The sequence below is a fragment of the Oculina patagonica genome, chromosome 2 (assembly GCF_052425735.1).
Source record: "Oculina patagonica isolate OP01 chromosome 2, crgOcupat, whole genome shotgun sequence".
Classification (NCBI taxonomy): Eukaryota; Metazoa; Cnidaria; class Anthozoa; order Scleractinia; family Oculinidae; genus Oculina; species Oculina patagonica.
In genome coordinates this window covers 22,671,497-22,694,363 of record NC_135759.1, presented here as the reverse complement: position 1 = coordinate 22,694,363, position 22,867 = coordinate 22,671,497, and the positions used below count along the sequence as shown (strand labels likewise).

General features: G+C 39.1%; 2 protein-coding genes and 1 long non-coding RNA gene across 5 annotated transcripts; 2 read left to right on the top strand and 1 right to left on the bottom strand.

Moving 5' to 3' along the window:
* Positions 1 to 251: 251 nt before the first annotated feature.
* LOC144643566 (nematocyst expressed protein 6-like) lies at positions 252 to 11,006 on the bottom strand. Its single transcript, XM_078502873.1, has 8 exons — positions 10,937 to 11,006; positions 9,853 to 10,068; positions 8,917 to 9,034; positions 3,829 to 3,891; positions 2,863 to 2,987; positions 2,269 to 2,484; positions 938 to 988; positions 252 to 375 (listed from the first exon to the last, which is right to left on the bottom strand). Exons 1-8 carry the CDS (start codon positions 11,004 to 11,006, stop codon positions 353 to 355), a joined length of 882 nt encoding a protein of 293 aa, XP_078358999.1. The 3' UTR covers positions 252 to 352.
* LOC144641861 (uncharacterized) lies at positions 4,100 to 6,123 on the top strand. The gene is made up of 3 exons (XR_013568643.1): positions 4,100 to 4,282; positions 4,541 to 4,686; positions 5,380 to 6,123. It is a non-coding gene; the product is annotated as an uncharacterized LOC144641861 (long non-coding RNA).
* Positions 11,007 to 13,679: 2,673 nt separating the features above from the next.
* On the top strand, positions 13,680 to 18,285 carry LOC144643491 (uncharacterized). 3 transcript variants are annotated; one of them, XM_078502755.1, is made up of 2 exons: positions 13,680 to 13,902; positions 17,000 to 18,285. In XM_078502755.1, exon 2 carries the CDS (start codon positions 17,041 to 17,043, stop codon positions 17,764 to 17,766), a length of 726 nt encoding a protein of 241 aa, XP_078358881.1. In that variant the 5' UTR covers positions 13,680 to 13,902; positions 17,000 to 17,040; the 3' UTR covers positions 17,767 to 18,285. The 3 variants fall into 3 exon arrangements, with proteins under 3 accessions (XP_078358881.1, XP_078358882.1, XP_078358880.1); XM_078502756.1 differs by lacking the exon at positions 13,680 to 13,902 and adding an exon at positions 15,782 to 16,196; XM_078502754.1 differs by lacking the exon at positions 13,680 to 13,902 and adding an exon at positions 16,637 to 16,784.
* The last annotated feature ends 4,582 nt before the right edge of the window (positions 18,286 to 22,867 follow it).

The window sequence follows — 22,867 nt, the reverse complement described above, 5'->3', positions numbered from 1 at the left end:
CGTGGGCGCGTACGTCCGTCCATAAGTTCGTACGTACGTCGCCCACTTCAGAAATAGATTAACCTTAAGCTCTTTGATACTGGGCATCCACGTTATGGTTAATTGACAGTGTCAATACAAGATGTCCGGTGTCCAGTATCACGTGACCATATCGCGGACACAGATGCATAACTCATCGAGGTCATGTGTTTTTTAAAGTTGACTGCTGACCGGAAAATGGTTTACTATTGGATCGCGGGATCAAGTCCTATTTTAAATGTGTATGGTAAGTGAATTCAGATATATAAATGAAGGGCAATGTAAATTACCGTGGAGCTCCGCTTTTAGGCTTGGCTAAATCTATTTAATTCATTTAATTAGCTCCGGAAGGGACACCTGAAATACAAAGAGTAATACGACAAGGCGTTAGTGAACGACAAATCAGAAATTCGGCTGTATCAAGCGCGTTTCTTCAGTTGTACATTTTCACTTAATGCAGTGGGTGTGATCTATCAGCCAATCTTCTAAAACTTTAATAAAACCTGCAAAAACATTTGTCCAGGGATGTTAAACGTTCATTGTAGGGGAGCAGGGATGGCGCAGTGGTGAGAGCGCTCGCCTCCCACCAATGTGGCCCGGGTTCAATTCCGGCCCGATGTCATAAGTGGGTTGAGTTTGTTGTTGGTTCTCGTGCTTGTTTCGAGGGTTTTATCTCCTGGTTCTCCGGTCAGTTTCATCCCTCCACAAAAACCAACACTTCCAAATTCCAATTCGATCGGGAATACACAACCCTACAAGCTTATAGTTTTAATCGTCACCGTGTCTAAATAAAGGTAATTTATTTATTTATTTATTGTTAGGAAAATAGTTTCTCTTCTAAATTGTGTTTCTAGACCTACTGCACTAGAATTAAAATGGTAACGATGCTACATCAGAATGGTGATTAAAATCCACAGACCTGTGCCAGATGTCTGAGGCTTATTAGCTGTTGTTCCTTTTGTGTCTTCATCTATAAGAGAGCACGTATTACAAAAAGTCACCAAAAAGTTATTATAAATGTGCTGGATAAGGCTTTTGTGAGACTTGGAATCATGAAGGGCGAGGCAAGATCAATATTTGCTGTTTATCTTAGAATAGATAACACAAAAACCGAATGCAATAACGATTTTAGCTCACCGTAACATTTTATTTTTATTTGTTAAAGCCGTTTAGTGCGAGACAAGTTTAAAAGAGGGGTAGATAAGCGCACAATTTATTTTGTAACGGGGGAGGGAGGAGGCAACCTCGTCCCCAGGTCGTTTTTAACGCGAGCTCTAATTGGTTGACCTCGGATTAAGCCCGTCATGCTGACGACATACAAACACGTTTACACCAGTGAAGAAATTATTCAACATGACACGAGCGTGGGACAAAGAAAAAATCTGAGTCCCCGACGGGAATCGAACCCATGGCCTCCCAGATACCGGTTGGGCGCTCTAACCAACTGAGCTACGTGAGACTCGCTGTGAGCTGGGCCATTTACTAGGTTGATATGTGACACGCGTCCTGCATACTGCTAGGATCAGCAATGTCGAAATCATCAAATCTTTATTATTTACTACAAATTTGATGATTTCGACATTGCTGATCCTCGCAGTATGCAGGACGCGTGTCACTTGTCAACCTAGTAAATGGCCTAGCTCACAGCGAGTCTCACGTAGCTCAGTTGGTTAGAGCGCCCAACCGGTATCTGGGAGGCCATGGGTTCGATTCCCGTCGGGGACTCAGATTTTTTCTTTTTTTCTTTGTCCCACGCTCGTGTCATGTAGAATAATTTCTTCACTATTTATCACCGAGCTTAAAATCCACCATCTTTATTATTTACTACGTTTACACCAGTTAACATGACATGGCTAGTTTGGATACCTTCGCCTTTGGCTGATCATGACAGGGTTTTTTCAAGTACCGTATTAGGGAATGATCCCTTCCAACTTATTTAAATAAAACCTTGACAGAAAAACTGAGGTTACTTGGAATAAAAGCTCTGATCTTAGTGCGCGTTCGTTTGGGAATATTCTGAAATAAAAATATATTCCGGAATGTAAATCTAAGTATTCCTCGATCCGGTATAGGAAGAGCAGCCAAACGAACGCTAACTCCATTATTCCAATTGTTCTTATTAAGGATTGATCCCAAATGAGCGCGCCCTTAGTCTCTTAATTTGGAATCAATCTCCTCCCACTATGATAAAGAAAGCAATTTACTAAAGAAAAAGCTTCTTAAAATCTGATATTCAAATTCTGCGCTTACTACATTTATACATAAGCCTAGCTTGCTTGATATCAAGTTTACTGGGTCCTTTACGCTGTCCTAGTTCTGCGTTAGGATCCAGAGGCTGTATCGTTACAACTCCAGGTCGGTTGTTGCCAGCATACTTAGAGTAGTGCATTATGGATCCATAGTCGTATTCAACTCCTCTACTGTCAATCATATCCTCCGAAGCTTTTTCGAAGTCTTTTTCTGTTCCTGAAACAAATGAAGACCAGCGCCTTTGTCAACTGACCCAGACTAGTTCCCAGGTGTTGTTTGGTAAAGCGAAAACGGCGCGGGTATTATGGGAAAGGACGTCTCATCACGTCACTCCCCGCGCGCCTTGATTCACTCATCTTCTCACACCCCCAAAACACATAGACTGGGTCTGACTGATTCTACAGTTCTGAGTTGACTTGTGTTTATTGGGTCGCTACTGAATCGTATTCTGATTTTAATGTACAAAAACAATTAGTTTATTGTTCTCATTATTTGTTTGTCTAGTTCTTAGCCTATACTTGTTTCGATATTTCATGTACCCTGCATATATAGGTTACAGACAACTAGTGAAGTAGCTTGTAATTATCCATTTACCGCTCAGGATATTTCCCCAGTTGATCTTCACGTATTTATCCCTGTCAGGTCGATTCTGTTCGTGAAAGAAGCCTAGGGCGTGGCCTAGCTCGTGAGTCAGGCCGCCTTGTACACAGGGAGGATCCCTTGGAACAGAATAAAAATCAAGTAATTTTTAGACATGTGAAATACAGTGTAGATGTTGGTTACAAGTACACGCAAAACGTTGTAAGTTGTATTTTAACCCATCAGCGATTAGCATTTGTACGCGTCAGCTCTGGCGCTAATACGACGCGGCTGCTCATCAGTCGTATGTCTCGGTTGTTATCCATGCATGGAGATCAAACTTAAAGACGATTCCTCGGACGCCTTTTGAGTCCACAAAACTTTGTTGTGGTCCTTTTACAAGCGTATAGTTGTCTCTTTGGAACTAAGCTTAGGGGTGAAAATCAAAGTCTCGGCAAAAGACCTTTAACGGGGCATAAACCTTTGATTTTCTTCAAGGAGATGAAAATACTCTTTGAAATTGGCTTTCTCGTCAGCTTTTTAGTACAGCACCCCCCCCCCCGGGGACGGGGGGGTACTCCCATATGAAATTGACGGGGATTCTTGACCAAAATTTAAATCAAAACCCTAAAGAAGACCAAACTGAGCGTGGCTCAAGCTTCCTTTGACCTCTAGTCTCCTTAGCAGCCGTCGTTTGGGGTCGGACGACGGTCGCGAAGGAGAGTATTTTACTCCTTTAAGATACCATTTTTTTATGCCTGATCGCTCTAGTCATTCAACGCAGTATGGCGGTGTTTTTAATTTATCCACCTGCAACCCTAAACAAGCGAGTCCTTGGCGGCCAAAAAAATCCGTAATTTACACCCTTCGGCGAGACGCCGAGCATCCCTGCCCTTTTCATATGGGACGCCCCCCCCCCCCCCCGGGATTACAGTTCATAACGCTCTGCAAAAAATGAGTACTGATTACCGTACGACTTACTCTGTGAACCGTCCAATAGACACTTCCTGGCGCTGACCTATATGACCCACGTATGACCAACACCTAAAAGACACGAAACATCCACGACTTACCTCTTGATGCATATGATTAAACTTCATTCGGAAAAGGAAAAAACCACTTTCTTGTTTTCAAAACTGTTTGTCATTATGATAATGAAATTTGAAAGAATAACAGTCTTATGATGAAATAATAGCCTCATAACACGTGAACAAGAAGCACGGTGGGCACAGAATTACTCAAAATCGCTCGCCATGCGTGTGACTAAACGCCATATTGGACGAGGTCTATTTTCGGCAGACTGGGTACGAATTTAGCGGAGCAGGAAATGACGTTTTTTAGCCCTTCCCAGAGGGCCCTATGAGGTCGGAAGCTAAATGCTACGAAGCCATCTTTGAAGAAGAAGGAAAGAGCTTTTATTTGGTACCAAATAAAGGTAGGTTTCTTTGTTTTTGTAGACATCACGGCTTTGATATTTTAGCCGCTTCGTGTTTCAGTGCCTCTGAAATGAAAAGTGCCTTTTTTCGGCTCCATTCATTTCCGTCAGTTTCTGCTAAAACCTTTTGATTTTGCCATCATAGCATTAAGAGTAGGTTAAATTTCGATCGTATGTTTTTAGTTTTTTAAGAAAGAAGCGTGCGCCTTCAGGGATACTCCTGTTTAACGGTGTAATTTTGCGATTACCTTCGAACAGATATCAACTGTTCTAGAGACCAACTGGCCTGGCGTTTACCTACCTCCAGCTTTCTGGGTGTTTCTGCTAGTGAGAAAATGACACGAGAAGTATCCAAAGTTCAAAGGCAGCACATTTCTACGATTTAACTTGATTTTGTTTATCAGGTAAGCTCAATCTAATGTCTATTTACTATATAAACACCAGTGAAATACCAGGTGAGCTTTCGCGCTATCTTTACACGTGAACATGCGGAGATAACCGTTACTATGGTTACATAATAAATCGCTCTTTTCCAAGTTTATATAATAAATATAATATTACTTGGCTGCTTAGAGATATGAAATTTCTCTTTGAGTTGAGTGTTGAAAAATATTGCACTTGTTCGCTTTCCTAATTAACTCGTGAAATATTTTTCAGCACTCAAAGATAAATTTTGTATCTTCGCACAGCCATGTTATAGTGAATATTTTTTTTAATACCGGTATATCTTGTTTGCTGTGTTTATGAAATTTTGTTTTTATAAGCACAAGTACAACAGTACACACACGATACCGTAAAGTACTGTTTATGAAAAATCAATAAAGGTTATAGTACTGTAGTAGCCTTGAAATTGTTTAGATTTCTGTTGGCAATCAATAACAATAGATTGTAATATGATTGCACCTCTTCTATGTTAGCTAGATATGGCCTAATCAGTTTTTTAAAGGTTATGTTTTGCTCTTAATAGCCTTTTATAATTACACCATTGTGATTGCTTAACACTTTCTTTCTATATGCATATGATGATATATGATTAACCCCACTACATTAGAAATGTGCCATTTTGAGTCTTACTTTTTTTACTTTTCTGCATCTAGGAATTGACTGGGGAACCAAGCCAGGGTCACATCTACTGGAAGCTTGTTATTTATATAAACAGCATGCAACTGCATATTTTTTTTAAATAATTGAACTGACGAGCCACTCTATGGGTACCCATGATATTCCCTTTGCTTTTCTTGTGAAATGTGGTCAAATGCCAAAATTCAGATATTGCAAATATTTTCTGTAGTGTTTACAAGCTTTGATGGTTTTATATCAGAGTTTTCAATTTGATCAAGCAAATTTTGGTCAATTTCAGCTCTTCGCTTCAATCTTGAGATCTTTGATTTCTTCAGAAATACCCATAAAGAGGCTCATCACTTATCTTTCAAGTGAGCAAGTATAATTTTTTTAACAGCAACATAGTGAATGTTTAAGCTGTCAACATATTAGATATTTTTGGTTTGGTTTATTAGACAACAGCTGTGTTAAAATATAAGCTGTTACCCGTAATCACTTAGCACAAAAATAGATTACAGTGAATGTGTATGGTATAGGACAAAGGTCGTATATTTTTGGCTCAGGAATGGGGCTGTTGTATCTTAGCTTAATAAACTCAAAATAGTTAATGAGACAGCAGCTCTATTTGCATCTTAGCTTAATAAGCTCAAGATATTAGTTTAGACAGAAGCTCTATTTGAATCTTAGCTGAATAAGCTTAAGATATTTATTAAGACAGAAGTTCTTTTTGGATCTTAGCCTAGCTCAGGATATTTATTAAGAAAGTTGTATTATTTTAATCTTAGCTTAGCTCAGGATATTAGACATCAATTCTATTTTTAATCATTGATGTACTTTGAATATATTTTTAGCTTAGCATTATAGAATACAGTTGATGTGTGTACTGTAGATTTCATATTTATTAAGGCAACAGCTCTATTTAAAAAATTTAAGCTGATTGAATATATATTTTGTAAATATTTTTAACTGAGCAGAATTTAATTAATAACAGAATACATTGAATGCAGTGTCTACTGCCTCAGCTCTATTTGTAATTTACTGTAACTGTTTTATGTCTTTTTAACTTTGATTTATTTTATAACAACTAAACAACTTAGCATTCTAGAATACAGAGGTTGTGTATTAATACAGTTGATCACAGGCCAGTCATTTTTAAGCTCAATATATTTATTAACACAACAGCTCTTTCCCATTTTTTTAACTTAGCATAATTTATTAGCATCAAACTACAGTGAATGGGTACACTGTTGAAGACCGGTCAGACATTTTTGGCTCTATTTATTTTTTTGATTTTTTGAAATCTTGGCTGTTCTTCAATTTTTGCTAAGTATTTCTTATGGTAAAAAAGGTAAAGTCTGTGTCCTAGCCAAGTGGCCCATTGCTTAGTATTTCTTATGACATACAGTGAATGTGAACACAGGTCAGATATTTTGAGCTTGTTATATTATATTACTCAACCACATTTGATGTACCGGTATGTGAAAGATAATATTTAAGGTTAAAAGATGTTTCAGCACTTGAAGAAAAAATGGTTAACAAATATAAATTGAATTTTATCTTGTCTTGTATTGACTGTATTGATTATTTATAATTATAGGGAAATGGGGTATCACTATTTTGTTGTACCCACCCACAATGTCTGTTACGAAGTGCTTCTGAAGGCTTAAGGGTTCTCAAAAGCCCCCTAAAAGCATTAAAAATATGCAAAAAAATTCTTCATTCTGATGTTGTTAACCCCTAAAGGTGGGTGTAAATATTTTAAGATTTTGGTATTTGTTAGGTGACTGCAATAACAACTATGGTTAGAATTATTCTAACCATCGTTTTAGAATTTAAAGGCAGAGCTTTCATTTCTCTGACTATGGTATATATGTTGTTTGACTGACAAGCATTCTTGACCCCTTCATTTGGGAGACCCCTCACTCCCACAGTCAAAACAGTATGGTATTTTCATAACTTTAATAATTGTCATCTCAGCTAACTATCCACTTCTTACTCGTAATTATTTATTTGTTTGCAGGAAAACACAACAAAGTAAAACCGTGCGAACAAAATGCCGCTATTTACACAAGATTTGGTGAACACCGTGATGATAAGGGGTTATGCACAACTGCAACTCATAAAAAAAATGTTGTCCACAGCATATATACTCTCCAAAGTGAAAAGTTAGGGATAGTTTGCCTTTGCTTAATTTGTACAGAAAATTCCAGTTCTTCTTTTCGGATGCCAGGACGGATACTCTACTTCCCGATTTTTTTTCCTGTCAAAGTCCGCTTGAGGTATTTGGTTGACAACATATAAACGCTCTGTTACACCAGAAAGGAGAGAAAAAAGCTGCTAAACTGGCCGTAATGTAGTAAAAGAAATTGTTTCTGCCTTTTGAGTTTTACCAAAGGACACAAATGGGGACAGAAAACCCATTTTTAGCTTCAGCCACTCTTATAACCACGAGAAAAACCTTTTGGAATATCAACCATTTCACGAACTTCATCCACAGAGAGAGCCGCCATTTTGAAATAAGGCGCCAATACCGCGCGTAACCGCTGAACAAAATGAATGGCGAACTTGAGCGATTTTGAGTCATTCTGTGCCCACCGTGAAGGAATTATCAGTTTCGAAGACCGCGTGGCCTTGGTCGACAGAAATCAACATATCGAGTTTATGAAATGTTATGTCTTTTTAGATAGAAATACTGACTTTCAATACGCTATAGCTAGCATCAAATCAATGCTCTGCATTAAGAGTTTGCCAAAGTTTTATAAAAAGTACATATCCATTTAAATCACTAGTTAATTGAAAACCGCGGTATTGGACATGAACAGAGCACTTAGCGCGGTTACCGCGCATTTAATGCGCAGAATTAAAGAGGTTGTGATTTTATTTCCGGTTGATACAGTGTACGTAGCAAACTCTCCCTTAACGCTTACCAAACTAATATTTTTATTCTTTTATCACGGACAAAGCATCTTGAGAAAATTGACGAGTTTTTTCTAGACTGTTCACAGCCCTCTATTTTTTCGTATTTTTTCGATCGAATGAGCGCGGGGAAAGAACGGCGAGAGAACTGGGCGCGAGCGCAAAACGGAAGAAGCAAGGGGGAGGGGGGCGGGGAGCGAAAAAAATAGAGGGGCTGTAGACATCTTTGGAAATATTGAATTTCCCGTTTCTCTATTTTTCGTTCGCTCGCTCCCGCCCCCCTCCCCCGCGCGCTCGCGCTTCGCTCGCCGATTCTCAGCTCTCGCTTTTTTTGCGTTGAAAAATAGAGAGGCTGTGGACAGTCTAAGTTTTTTCAAGTTTGTCGATCGTTTTAATCTTCGTCAGTCGAAACCATCCATGTTCATTTTTGCGTTTTTATTTCTCCTTCGTTGTTTTTCTATGTTAGACAGCTATTATTTTGAAGTTCAATTTGAAAGTAATCAGAAAAATAACTTAAAATAACGTGACATTGCTCCTTTAAGCAACCTAGTGTCAGTGAGCCAGTGCCCTGTTTCTCTGTCCCTTCTCAACTGACTTACCCTTTCTAATAAACAAACCCGATCAGTGTCGTGTTTTCCTCCTGCTTCTCCACTTACCCTTTCTTGTAAACAAACTCTATGTAGTCCTGCTCCTGCTCTCTTTCCTTGAAGTGAACACACACATGTTTTTGCCAATCTTGCATAGAGTTTCTTATCAGCCGATTTCCTTGTTTGTCTATTTAACAACAAAACAGAGTCCATGGAGGCGAATACCAGACGTTTTTATGTATTTATACAGTTTGCAGCGATTCAATATGCGAAACATGAACAAGCTTCTGTTGAAAATTTTAGAAGCACCAGTGATACAAGGTGTCGAGGCAGGCGTGAATTTCAGACGTCTCTCTCTGGTCACCAGGCGACCAGAGAGAGACGTCTAAAATTCAGGCTGCTGTCATCGTCGATAAAGCAAAATATTAAATTTTGTTGCGGCCGCAGAGTTGTTTACCATTTTTTATAAGAATGGAAACATTGTAAACTCCAGTGAAACCTTAGCTGCTCTTCTCCTCTTCTCTAATTCTACCAGCCGTGTTTCTCTGCTAGAACCCATTCAAATGCCAGTTTACACGAGCAATGTTTATGTGAAAATTTGATTTGCTTGTGTAGACGACTCAACCCATAAAATTTGGAAAATATTGTGACAGCATATGAGGTCCCCAATCTCCCAATCTCCAACTAGGCACTGTGCGCGCGCATCTCTGTGCGTATCTTTGCTGTGTAAAGTCCAAGGTGATTGGCGCAATTAACTTGGGTAGTTGACAAAAAAAAAGTTGTGACATCTACCCGATCAAATATATTTGTCACATAAAAATTGCCCGTGTAAACCCAACTAAGTGTAGATTGTATATTTATAACAGAATCACAAAAAAATAGCGCGACACGGCCAATTCACGGTATATAACAGATTACAACCCTTGTAAGCAAAGCCTGCGCACTTAAAGCGTCAAGTAGCTTTCGTGACAAAAAGAAAACAATCCAAAATTTAAGTTATGATACCTATTGCTGAATTTATTACGAACGGTATAATCCCATTTGGCCAGAGTTCCCTTGGATTCCGTACGGAGCCTCTTGTTTGAGCTTCCTGGTCCCAGGCTGACGTCTTGGATACTGGCTGTGCTAGCTTTAGTGCCTTGACCTGTTCTTTAGTTAGTGCCATATCTCCCTCGTACAGTGTAGGTACATCATTTCTATAATCAGTGATTGACATGTACACTGCAAAAGATTTAGATAGAGCTACAGTGGTGATATTTAAATTGTAACACTTGGAACGAACTCTTTAGATTGGTGTATACAACTGTATAAGTTAAGTCTGCGTTCGGACCAAGTGGCCCATCAGGTTGGAGCTTATTCCGGTTTCTCTAGCATGAAGCGACTAGGAGTATTTCTACTCAGCTCCTTCCTGATGGGATGCTAGTCTACCACAGTTACCCCAGCATTAAATTCTCCGGTATACCCATTTATACACCTGGGAAGGGAGAGACATTATAAGAGTAAAATGACTTGCCCAAGAACACAACACAATGGCCCCCGACCAGGACGTGCTCGATCCGGAATCCACCGCACTAGCCATTAGGTCACCACGCCTCCCAAGAATACAATCGTATAGATACAGCCACCTGTTTCTTTTGTCAGATAAGATTTGCGCGCTCTTTCATTCATGACAAACTTTAAAACGTCGTTTATATAAACCGATTTGTAACTATGTGCGATTGCTTGTTGATTCAATAAGAGTAAAAAATAGCACCTTTAACTGACATGTATAATGTCTATTACATAATCAGGGTGCTATGACAGGTTTTGCTGTGTCATTTTTTTCTATTAATCGCGGCTACCGCCCGCTGATTATTTTCCAAAGAGAATGATAACAATGATAATACACTTAGTTGACCACTCCCCGACTGGGGCTTTTCAAGGCCAATGTGAACAAACACTCAAATAAATATTGGTTATTTGTTCGAAACAACAACAGTGGTAACAATGATTCGGGTAATTTACTTGAAACGCCTCGAGTAAACATTATGAAGACGGAAGTCATCGAGTTTAGAAAACAAAAGCAAAACGAAAGACGCTTAAAACAAACCTTTGGGTCGAGCGTGGACAAGGAAGGCTACCAGAGATAATATCAGCCAGTGCTTCAAAGGACTAGCCATCTTGTTACTTTACTTTTATGTAATGCAAAATTTATAATGCTTGAAAAATACTGTGCCCTTCTTTGATTTACTACTTGAAAAGGTCAACAAATTTAATTTACTTTCAGTACACCAGTCATCGTATTTTGACTAAAATACAACTGTTTAATATTGTCTAATCATTTTAAGAAAAATCTTTCTACTCGCACCACATTGAAGTAGAAAAGCATTTGATGTTTTAGGCGCATTTATTCATTTAATTTTATTTATTTAATTCTATTTAAAGTGATACCTTTTACATTTTTATCTTTATATTGTTTAATGGCAGTAAATTCAGCTGACCTACTTTTATTCAACGTAACCGGACCTCCTGCTGTCAAGACCGCTTTATGGTCAGTTTATTTTCAGTTTATTCTTACAGCCTCCGTGCAAATTTAAAACATGCTCACGTGAAGTTGTCTGCTGAGGTATATATACCGGATACCTTAGATCAACAACAATTCGAGCAATCATACACGAAGAAAATTATAGCCTGTCAGAAATGCTTTTCCATGCATGATCTTGGGGTGGGAATGGGGGAGAATTACCCTCCCCTCCCTCCCCCACTCTGCCTTCACTCCTGGAATTCTCTCCATCCTCCTACTACCCCACTTCCCCCTTTTACGCAGGCTAGAGAATTACCAAACTTCAACCGCTGATTAAAGACATATTAGTGCGGGAAGAGGAAATGCACCCATGCAGGAGGGAAGTGCCGGGGGGGGGGGGGGTACTCAAAAAAGTTTTATACGGGAAGGCTCCGCCCCAAGTTCTAGCCCCTTACCCTTTTATATACCATTTTTGACAGAAATTGTACCCCTTTCGTATGCCTTTTACTGAAAAAGGTACCCCTTTCATATACCTAAAAGACGTGACATAGCCTTAGAACAAGACGTTTTCTTGTCATTTTTATGTAGCGCTTAATAAATTAAAATAATACAGCCATAAAGTGCGTCTGTTCGAAATATTTTAATTACTGGCCTTTTAAAAAACCTAAATGACGGATTTTCATACCCTTTCACATACCTAAACTTGTGAAATCGCTACCCTTTTATATACCTGAAGCCCGAAAAAGGTACCCCTTTCGGGCGGAGCCTCCCCGTATAGGCCGTTATATGGAGTACCCCCCCCCCCCGGGGGTGAAGTGACGGTAGCTGACTGAGTATAACATAGTATAAAATCAAGGAAGGGTACGGTGTTTCAAGGAGAAATTTGGCATCAAATTTTAAAGCATTGGCTGATAATTATCTCTAGCTATAGGAACCTTCCTTGTCTTCCCTCGATCCAAAGGTTTGTGTCCAGAAAAGCAATCCAGCCTTGGTAATTAACTGAGATTTACTTTGACAATTCAGACGTCTTGTTGAGCAAGTGGTGATTAAAAAGGGAAACTTCAAAAATGCAAACATAATAGTGAAAAAGCTAGATGGGCTTAACATTGGAAAAGTTTAAATGATTTAAAGGTAAAACAATATTTTTATGACCAAAAGTGATACACAAGCCAGTATTAATTAAATCCTTTTCAAGAAAGCCCTTCAGACAATCAGCCAAATTCATTGCATTTGCATTTTTGTATTCTGTATTAGAACTTTAAATTCTTGTTAATTGAACAAACGTAGTTAAGAAAAAATCACTGCATGTATCTCGTTTACTTCGTTTTTGATCATTTTGATTCGTTGCCGTTGAACTAATTTAAAACAATATACACTCTTTTTTTATAAGAATCTAGTTTATAAGAATATCGAGGCTGAAATTGGCGAATTTTTAAGAATATTTTAAGAATAAACCTGAGGCTGAGATTTTGAAAAGAATATAGTTTTGAGTTGATGATTTGTAAATACAATACAATTAAATATGTTTTTAGTTGAAACAAAATCAGGTATTTCATTTCCGTCACTTTATCTTTGTGAGGAATGCTTTGTTTAAAGCCAAAACGGCCAGGCTGCAACCAAAAGCAATGTTACATGTGCACAATATATAACACGAAACAATTCTGGACACCAAACTCTTGTAATTGATTATCCAATACTTAATTGCTAAAACGGAAATGTCAAACAATATTTTCTAAGAATGTTTATTAGAATATTTCAGCCTAAAATCAGCAGAAAAATAAGAATATTCAGCCTGGGTCGGAAAAACTGTATTCTTATATAAAAAAAAAGAGTGTAAAGGGTAGATTTGACCTGGGTTCCAGGTTTGTTGTTTTGGCACTTCAGAGATGCCAAGGTAAAAAAAAAAGCCAAAACTTAAAATGAATAAGCATCGTCCTTTGAATTGCAAAACTTAATAAGCGCCCCAGGCACTAGTTAATAGAATTTTGATGCTGTCGACGGCGGTCGAAGCATAACGTTAAATAAAAGTTAACGTCATGATAGTGCAAGCGACGAAACTTGCAAACCGGCCGGGAGTGATCATAAGCGGGTTTACTCGCAGGCTAAACGAATATCCAAAGAAGAAAATCAGTAATTAAAACTACTCGAAAGGCGTATTACGTGTTTCTAAGGGAAACGCAATACAGGTGAACGGAATGTAAACAGTGACGGATGTTAATGCCTCTGTGTTTGCACATTATTGGTCAAAATTAGAAACTCTTCAAATTTATTTTAGCAGCCCTCTAATTTCAATCATATCTGATATGTTGTCAGCGGGGGTTATTTTTCTTGATAACATCAGCAAATTACACGTCAGTCGAACGACAGGCTGGAAAATTCGATCATTTTGTTCATGCTAGTCATCTTTTTCGTTTAACTCCTATGATCTTACATGTAGCGGAAGTTTAACGCGTCAAATTCTCTTGTTTTTTTTCTTTTATTCATTTGACTCATTTGTCAGTAATCACGGAAACCAAATTTTAATATTCACGGAAGGAATATGGTCGAGTGAGGTGAGTGTTGGTTTTGCTACCCGTTATTTTTGACACAATACTTTTACCATTTTATGTTACTAGCTCCTAAAACAAGATATATTTTATGGTATGAAGTTATATCTTATGTTGCAGTTAAGATAGCGCCTTGTACTGATGCATGAAAATTTAAATTTTAGTTATATTAGTTTTCAAGACCGACGGAAGGGTAAATAAAAATCATGCATTATAATGACCTAAAAACACACAACTGAATCACGGCAAGCATGCAAATCCTTCGTAACAAAGCCTGATTGAAAGCAAACCCGTCAGGATTTTCATACACATCTCAGTGAGCCAGTGAGAAACGTACCGAGATAAATTAACTTTGTTTTCTTTCCTCGGCCATTCTCTATCCAAGACAGTGTTGAGTTTTGTTTCGACGATGAATTTTAAAACAATAAGCCTTGAAATAAAAACTATGGATACAGTTAGTGTTGCAAAATCTATATATATTCGTATGATTTGTTACTCTACCGTATTTTCTCGGTTCTAGTGCTTTTTATTGATTTTTTAACTGGATAGATCGCTTAAAATGAGTTCGTCCTTCTCGACTATACCCAATGCAATGTTCCGAGTGTTGTCTTTATTTCTATTCAAGCGAGCCGGGAAGTAGACGAATCCAAGCAACTTGTACATATACATGTAAGCTAGTGCAAGCAACACTAAGTCAGCAGTACGCGGAAGAAAACATACAAGTTGATCAGATTTGTTTGAAGTTTGTACTGAATATTGATCCCGTTAAATTTACAAATAGAAGAACTAAGTTATTTTTACTGTTCCACCATGTTCAAGCGTGGTCTCCACGGTGGACAATTACTACAGGTTAGTGGAGGGCTCCCTGACTACCTTTTTTACATACGTACAATGTAAACACGCCGGAGTTATAATTTGGTTACCATGCCGAGCGTACAGCGCAGCAAGTCTTAATATATGCAGTGTCAAATGTTTTTATTGTTTTTTAAACAGTTATGACCGCGAGTTAACAAAACACAAATCATTTTTTTTTTTTTAATCTTCCACACGGTTGTTCCGACATATTTCTGGAAATATAGTTATCGTTGTTCGACTTGGTCCTCGGCTTCTGACCGGTTTTGAGGATTTAAGTGTCAGGCACCTTAGGTAGAGCTGTGAATCAGTCCTTACTAGTTGCCATGTATTTATTTTATTCACGACTGGGTTGGCAGCTTTATGATGGCTCGATCGCAAGGAAATTAGTTATTTAAATTTTCGAATATCCGGACCCAAATGTATGGCCCGGAGAAACATTTGCTGCGCATATGCCCTTGCGACAGCTCCGATCTATATGAACACGACTCAGTGACACGAAAATTAAAAATTTTTGAAAGCTAGGCAAGCGAGATAAATTTGTTGTGATGATAGAGTTTAGCATGTCTATCCGCGTAAATAAATCTTCTCCTCTCGGGATTTCTCGCTAGCCCGTTATACTTTCCCGTTCTTGAAATGAGCGCGCTCGAGTTTCTCCCCTTGTCCCGCGGGCCGTACTGATGGCTGCGCGGGAAAGACGCCGCGAATTCTTTTTTCTCAATTCAGAATGAATTTGCTATAAAAATGTGATCAGTGGTGCCATACAAAACATCTATGTTTTAGCCCTGCTGAACTGAACTCACTAAGTTTTAGTTTATGATAAGTTAGTTTATACTTCGAACAGTCAGAGAATCTGGTCCTGACTCCTGTGTCTATTTATTGGGGGATGCCGTTCAAATTATGTAAAAGCTTGTTGATTTCTATCACACGTGCTTTATTTTGCATTGTTAGTAAGCAATAGAAGCAATTTACGTAACTTCATCTTTGACTGCAATTTAATTTTCATCAATTTTATTGAATTATTGTGGCATTTTGTCACGAACAGCTACGTACGCTCATAAAACATTGCAGACATTCTAGCTTTAGCAAACAACTGCAAGCAAGGCAGATCATACTACGTGAAAACTAGGCTTTGCGAGACAACACCACGACTGGAACCGATACAGCAGGATTGCAACCGCGGACAGCTGTTTCGTTCTTATTGGAACTCATCAGCGCGGTGTAGCGAATCTAAATGACGCCAGCCCAAAGGCCAACGCAAATAAATTGCCCAATAACCCGTACACTGTATCAAGTTCCGTACTTTGAACTTTAGCCTGCGAATACAGCCGCCTCTCATTTGAACTTACTTGTCCCCCGAATCACCGGCTGCCACATCACGTGTTTCGGGGGACAAGAAATTCAAAGTGTCACGATGGAGTCTCGCAAAGCAAAATAACTTAAATGTGGTAGGCACAGCCCCAGGGGGGTACTCCGGCCCGTAAATGACGGGGATGATCGAATGGAGGCAAAACTCAGAACCCAAAAAAATCCCTTAGTCTTCCGACATTACCCAAAAAAATCCCTGGACCAAAAATAACCCCCCAAAAAATCCCTTGTCAAATTACCCCTAAATTGCCAGGAGGGGCAATAATATAACACAAAGAAAATCATAAAAAATTGAACGCTGTTGTGTGTTTATTCGTCATACCATAAATACGCCAAGGCCCCGTCAAGGCACTTTAGTTCGTTTTTAATACCCCAAAAAAATCCCCTATTTTAATCAAGTCACCCAAAAAAATCCGTGAATCGAAAATTTCAAACCCAAAAAAATCCTTCGATCATCCCCGTCACTTACAAGCCGGAGTACCCCCCCTGGGGCAGCCATTCCGAACATTGAACATTGAACATTGTTTTCACGTAGTATGATCTGCCTTGCTTGCAGTTGTTTGTTATTTCATTTTATTGCTGATCAGATCTCTCAGTAGATCCTACGAATAGCAGCATTATCGTTTGCGGTCCCTTGCAGTTTTAGTCTTAATTCTAGCTTTAGACAGGTTTGTATTTCTTACAGATTTGTAACAAAATACTGTTATTGACTAACGCCTTGGTCGGTCAAGATGTCGGATATTGGTCTCGTTTTTGGCATGTCAACTCGACTTCGTCTCGGTTTATAAACACGGAAAACAATATAAGAAAAATATCCTGGCGCCGTTTAACCTCGTGTTAAAATCGAATGGTGAATAACTTATTTTTGCCTTTACATTAACAGGGGTAGCCACGCAACTGGGAAGGCTCAAAATGTAGGAACACATGCAATCAATCCCGAGGTTTCAAGGTCAGCGAGGAATTATGACTCGTTTGAAGAACAACCGTTGGCCGCAGCAAGCTAAAGCTACAAATATCAAGATGGTGGAACGCATTTCTAAAGGAGTCCTTGTAGCGTCAATCTTGTTTCTCCTACTTGTGTTGGTTCTCGTGACTCTGCCAAAGATTGAAAGTGCACAATACCAGATGGGATTCTGTAACGTCACGTCAACAAAGTTAATCACGGATTCTGACAAGCGACTTCAGTGTCACTGCACTGCACGAAACAGCGACACAAAATGCATAATTTATTATCCTTGTTTACAAGTTTACGCTTCCTTCAACAACATGTCCGTGAGCGAGGCTCTAGTCGTGAGAGACCGACGACGAATCGCCGAAGAGTGTTCGTACAAACTCAGAGACTACGACTGTGGAACGACGGATGACGTTTACAGACATGTAAAAAGTTTCCGCGAAAGATGGGGTTTGGCGAACTCTTCATACAAATGTTATTACAATTCAAGAAATCCCGCTCGAGTGATTTTAACAAACACTGCCCCTAGTGCTGCCTTGGCAGTAACTTTAACCCTACTACCCTCCGTCGGAGTAGTCACTGGCCTATTAATGAAATGTTTCAAAGAACAAATTGGTTTAATAATGCTCCGAACGTTACGACTAGGAGTGAATGACGATTTCGTTTCTGTAGCTACTGCAAGCGATAACGAAGACTGAGATCCCAGGGGGGGGGGGGGGGTACTCCGGCTTGTAAATGACGGGGATGATCGAAGGATTTTTTCGGGTTTGAAATTTTCGATTCCAGGATTTTTTTGGATTGGAAAATTTGGCAAGTATTTTTTGGGTGACTTTATTTAAATAGGGGATTTTTTTGGGTATTAAAAACGAACTAAAGTGCCTTGGTACGGCCTTGGCGTATATATGGTATGATGAATAAAAAACCAAGCATTCAATTTTTATGATCCTCCGTTGTGTTGGGTAATTTGACAAAGGATTTTTTTGGGAGTTATATTTTGGTCCAGGGATCTTTTTGGGTCCTGAGTTTTGCCTCCATTCGATCATGCCCGTCATTTACAAGCCGGAGTACCCCCCCCCCCCCCGGGACTGAGATACAGATGCTGCGTGTTATTAGTCGTTCTATATTCGGCCAAGATCTATCATGCGTGTGATCAATTAAATATAGAAATTTATTTAATTAACAGAATAAGAAGAATAAATTTTATGTATGTATAATGATTCTTACATGATTGTTCTTTCGGTTAAGGTTTATTAGGGGTATACATAGCAGAAATGCGATCGATTTATAGAACGTGGAATATTGCGTCTCTCCCAATGTATCCTTAGAGCGGTTTTCACTTGAGTGTCGAAAGTAAATTGCGTTTGCTTTGGTTTGTGTATTACTACGCTTAATGATTGGCTTAAAAATCTCGCGCCACTTTCTCAGCCAATCAGGAGTAAAACCAAAACCAATCGTGACTCGCTCGCGCACGTTTTCCCGCGCTTCGTGCCAGCTACATGTATTTGCTTCGAGTTTTGATTGGTTTACTGGATTGTCTGTGTCCTTTTTGATTGGCCAGAGTAATTACTTTGAATTGGTTTTGCTTTTACTACACTCAATTGAAAACTGCTCTATCTAAAGTAATGATCAGCTCAGCCGGTTGTGAAATGCGTGCGCATAACCGGCGCATGTGCGAAGAAAAAGAAAATATCGTACAAAACAAACGCGAAGTTTAAAGTGCTCGAGAGTTTTGGCGTAAAGTGCTGGTGCTACGTGATAAGGCAAATAAGTTATCTAATCTCATTTGAGTGGCCGGTTTCTTGTTGGATGATCAAGGACTGAGCACTTGACAGACTGGGAGGGAGATTGTGTCGGTGCTATTAGTCAGTCGGCACTTCAGAATTTAGAAGTAACGTTGTAAACTAACTAAATTTCATGGGAAAGAGTTTCGGCAACTCAATAACGAGCACCCATATAGGTTTTTCCTTATTTTTAGGAGACGCAAATGCATGGTCACTGGTTCTAACGCAAACAGGGGCCAGTTTGCAGAAGACCCTGGCGTCTTCAAAAGCGGCTCCCGCATTCCCGCAGTCGGCCACTTAAAATTCGTCACCTTAGGCGCGTTGTGCGCGTTGCAAAGGGTTTCTCGCCGAGAAACTCGATGATTTATTTACGATTCTTGGGGGAACAAAACCAATCAGTACTGAGCGATTATTTATCAATGCTATAACCGTTAAAAGCAGAGTAGTTGATCCAGTGCAAGATACAATTATTGAATTTTCTAGACCTGAGGACAGCATAGTGACAGGCGATCATAAGTCGATTTAAATTTCACGGCCCAAACGTTTTTTAAAACTCATTTGCCGTTAAATGCTAGAATTATACGAGAGACTGTACGTTATAGATTAAGATGAAATAAGTGCATGACAACAAATTAAGAACACGTTTGCACATTTGTAATGAGCCTGATTATTCCACAGTGAAACAATATCGTTGTCAGCTCTTTATAACGAAAGAAAGGACATAAACAAACCACTTCTCGCACAATTTATACCGAAACTTTTATTACCGCCATGTCGCAATTCAAGTACACGAGGCCGCTTTAAATACGTAAACGATGACGTCAAAAAATGCAATGAAAGCTAACTGAACAAAGTCTCTGAGGTTGATATATCTGACTGAGCGGTGATTACTTATATTATCGCCTTCGTTTCACCTAAAATAATCTCACGTGAACGTCAAGCTTGACTACTGCAATGTATTTTTAAGCATTTGCTTTTCATTGATCAACGTTTTTGACTCAATTCTTCAAGTTTACTTTTTACTTAAGTTCAGGAAAAGTCTGGACTGATCTAGTTTCCTTCCAAGGTCACCAGCAATGCACGTTCAAGAATCTTACAAATATATAGCTTTGTAGTATACGTTTTTTAGCAAAAATACCTCAGCATTGTATTAGTTATTACTGTCTTTGCAGAAAACTTAAAAAATAGTCATAACCGTGATTAACTTAACAATCACAACTAAACTTACTGACATAAATGTCCAGGTCTTACGCACTGAAGTCTCCCCTGCTGAGAGGCTATACAGGAAGTGTGTTATGATTAATGACGATTTGTGTTAACCCGCGACTGTCAAATGCGTTAGTTACTAATTGTCATTTTGAAGAATCTTCAGTGTGGCAAATGCATTTTGACGCAGTCGAGTTCACTGTATTTATAGTCTTTTTCAAGTGACTCGTATATTGGACCGCCATACAACTGATTGTTCTAGTTGTTTTCGAGACTCCATGTGTGATATTTTTTATCACTGATTTTATGTAATATTTACTACCTATAGATAAAATACAATAATCGTTGTGGATTCGGTTTAAAAAACACCGTGTAATGAACCTATCAGAGTTTTTTTTAACTCACCTCTCACTTAAAGCCTGAGATGGCACTCAGTCGCATACACTTTTTCGAGACATTTTTTTTAATACAAATTCAATGTTCGTGGTCGTTTTCGCAAACTGGAAGACTAACACGATTCAGTGTCAAAGGAGGGAGATGGAGTAAGACAAACAGATATCAATATGTTTGAGATGAGGCGGTGTTTCATGAGTCCCACATTGTGGCCACCGCCCTACCCCCTCCTCCCTCCCCGACGATCGTGAATCATTCACTCGGCTTCAGCTTTGAGCTTCCTGTTAATCATAACATTTTACAACTTTAAAAAGAATATTGTTTTGAAATAGCTCTTCATCTTACATAGTACCACGAAAAGCAATTAAGTGACTTAACAGTGCCGCAAAATATATACTGATCGATAAATTAAGAATCTCAAAGCTGAAGAGCGAAAACGGTGTTGATATTGCAGCCCGGTTTCTGCTTTGAAGTAAAGGGTTCATTTTATGACTTGATAGTAGCAACGTCGTTTTGTAAATACCTAGAGATTCTAGCAAGGTATATATCGTATCATTAAAGGGAAGTGTTGTACTCGTCATCAGTTTGAAAATCTAACTGATCATGATATCTGTGAAACATTTATTACAAAGGCATTAAATCTTTATGCCACACCGTGGAGGTCGCGGAAGTGGTCAGCATTAAACATAAGCACTGTTGCACCCAGTGAGTCCACTGATGAAACCGAGGACTGTTTGGAAATTTTCTCGAGGAACTAATCCTTCTTGGAGTCTATTTGCCACACCGCAGAGACGGGAAGTGGTCAGCAAGTACAAACACCGCTGCTCTCAGTGAATGTACTGATTGAGCTAAAGGGGCTGTTTGGAAAATGTTCTGAATAAACTTCTGAATACTTTGTTTACCCTCAGATTTCTAGAGTACTGCTTCAATCAGCTAATGTCTCCGAGCTTTCCCATCCCAACCTAGACAGTACATCAGGTAAAGACCAGACCACAACACCGGGAACTTCGTGCCGAACTCTTTATGATAAGCACAAGTGTGTGGGTTCTTTAACATTCCCTGCTGACCATAACACTGAAGATGCATATGAGACGGGGCCTACGTTTATCGTTCTTATCCGGGAAGACTAGAACATTAAACCATTTGCAGATGTCACTGCAAAGGCAGCATATTCTTCTCAGTAATTTTAAGACCCCGAGTGTTGGTCCGGTCTGTGAGTCGAACCCGAGACCTCCCGCACGACAGTCCGGCGCTCTACCAACTGTGCTAACCGTTCGGCGAAGAGGAATTTGTTCCTTCTTGTAATCTATTTGCCGCAGAGGCGGAAAGTGATCAGTATTAAACATAAATACTGAAGCACTCAATGCACTGAGGAAGCCAAGGCCTTAAGGGCTATTATTGACAACATTTTGTAGAGGAATTTGTTCCTTCTTCAAAACTGTAGGCCACACCGCAGAGGCGGGAAGTGGTGAGACTGTGATGGACTGTTTACGACACTTTCGAGTACTTGTTTCAAAAGTAAATAACATTTTTGTAAAGGAATTTGTTCCTTCTTGGAGTCTTTTTTTAATTATAAACCCACTTTGCAATGATTTTATAGTGTTTAAAGTTTTGACGTGTTCTCCGGTTAAATTATGTTTTAAATTTCTAGGACTTTTCTGACAATCAAAGCTACGCAGTACATACGCATTGTTGTGCGGCGGGTTACTAGGCCATTTGAGGAGATAAAAGAAAAGATCAAAAACGTCTTCATTTGCTGGTCGAGTGTTATTTGTAGCGATAGTTACATATAAGGTGCAAAGTTCTATAATGACGCATATCATGATAGGTTTCCAGAAAAACATACATGGAACATACAGCCATTTAATAACCAATTGTGCATTTTTCACTCGAGTCATGACGCAAAGAGCATTGACGACAAATAATAGAAGGACATAAGTTCAAGAAAAGCACGTCACCGTTTCCCAAACGACAAATTATTTCGGCTGCGAAGGCAAACAATATCAAACACATTTCGCATAATGTAGAAATATCGCCCACGACACGAGCCGGGAATTGCCAATGGAATCATAAATTGAGTTCAAACTTGTTTTCAATTCCTTCTATTGCAGTGCTCCAATCGATTTCATATCGCATTAGCACTTGGAAAATGCTTGATTTATTACTCACAAATAAACTAAAGCTGCTGGAAGGACAAAAATCTGCACCATCGGAACAATGAACTACGAGTAGTTATTCAAAGGCTGTTTCATTACTAAACGTTCTTTGGGACTGAATTATCGGGTAGGCTACCATGTTTCGTTACTAAATTTGCGAGCTACACTGCAAGCACTTATAATAACAGTACTACTGACTAATAACAAGACTAAAGATGCCGCCCGATTATTTCTATCTTCAGTTCGGAAAATCAGTTCCCGCC

Bases quoted from the DNA above. Each gene is read 5' to 3' on its own strand.
- LOC144643566 (XM_078502873.1), bottom strand. From the start codon at position 11,006: ATGGCTAGTCCTTTGAAGCACTGGCTGATATTATCTCTGGTAGCCTTC. The intron at 10,069-10,936 runs GTTTGTTTTAAG...AATCTTTTGCAG, and splicing joins TGTCCACGCTCGACCCAAAG to TGTACATGTCAATCACTGAT. The intron at 9,035-9,852 runs GTATCATAACTT...GTTGTTAAATAG, and splicing joins CGTAATAAATTCAGCAATAG to ACAAACAAGGAAATCGGCTG.
- LOC144643491 (XM_078502755.1), top strand. From the start codon at position 17,041: ATGCAATCAATCCCGAGGTTTCAAGGTCAGCGAGGAATTATGACTCGT.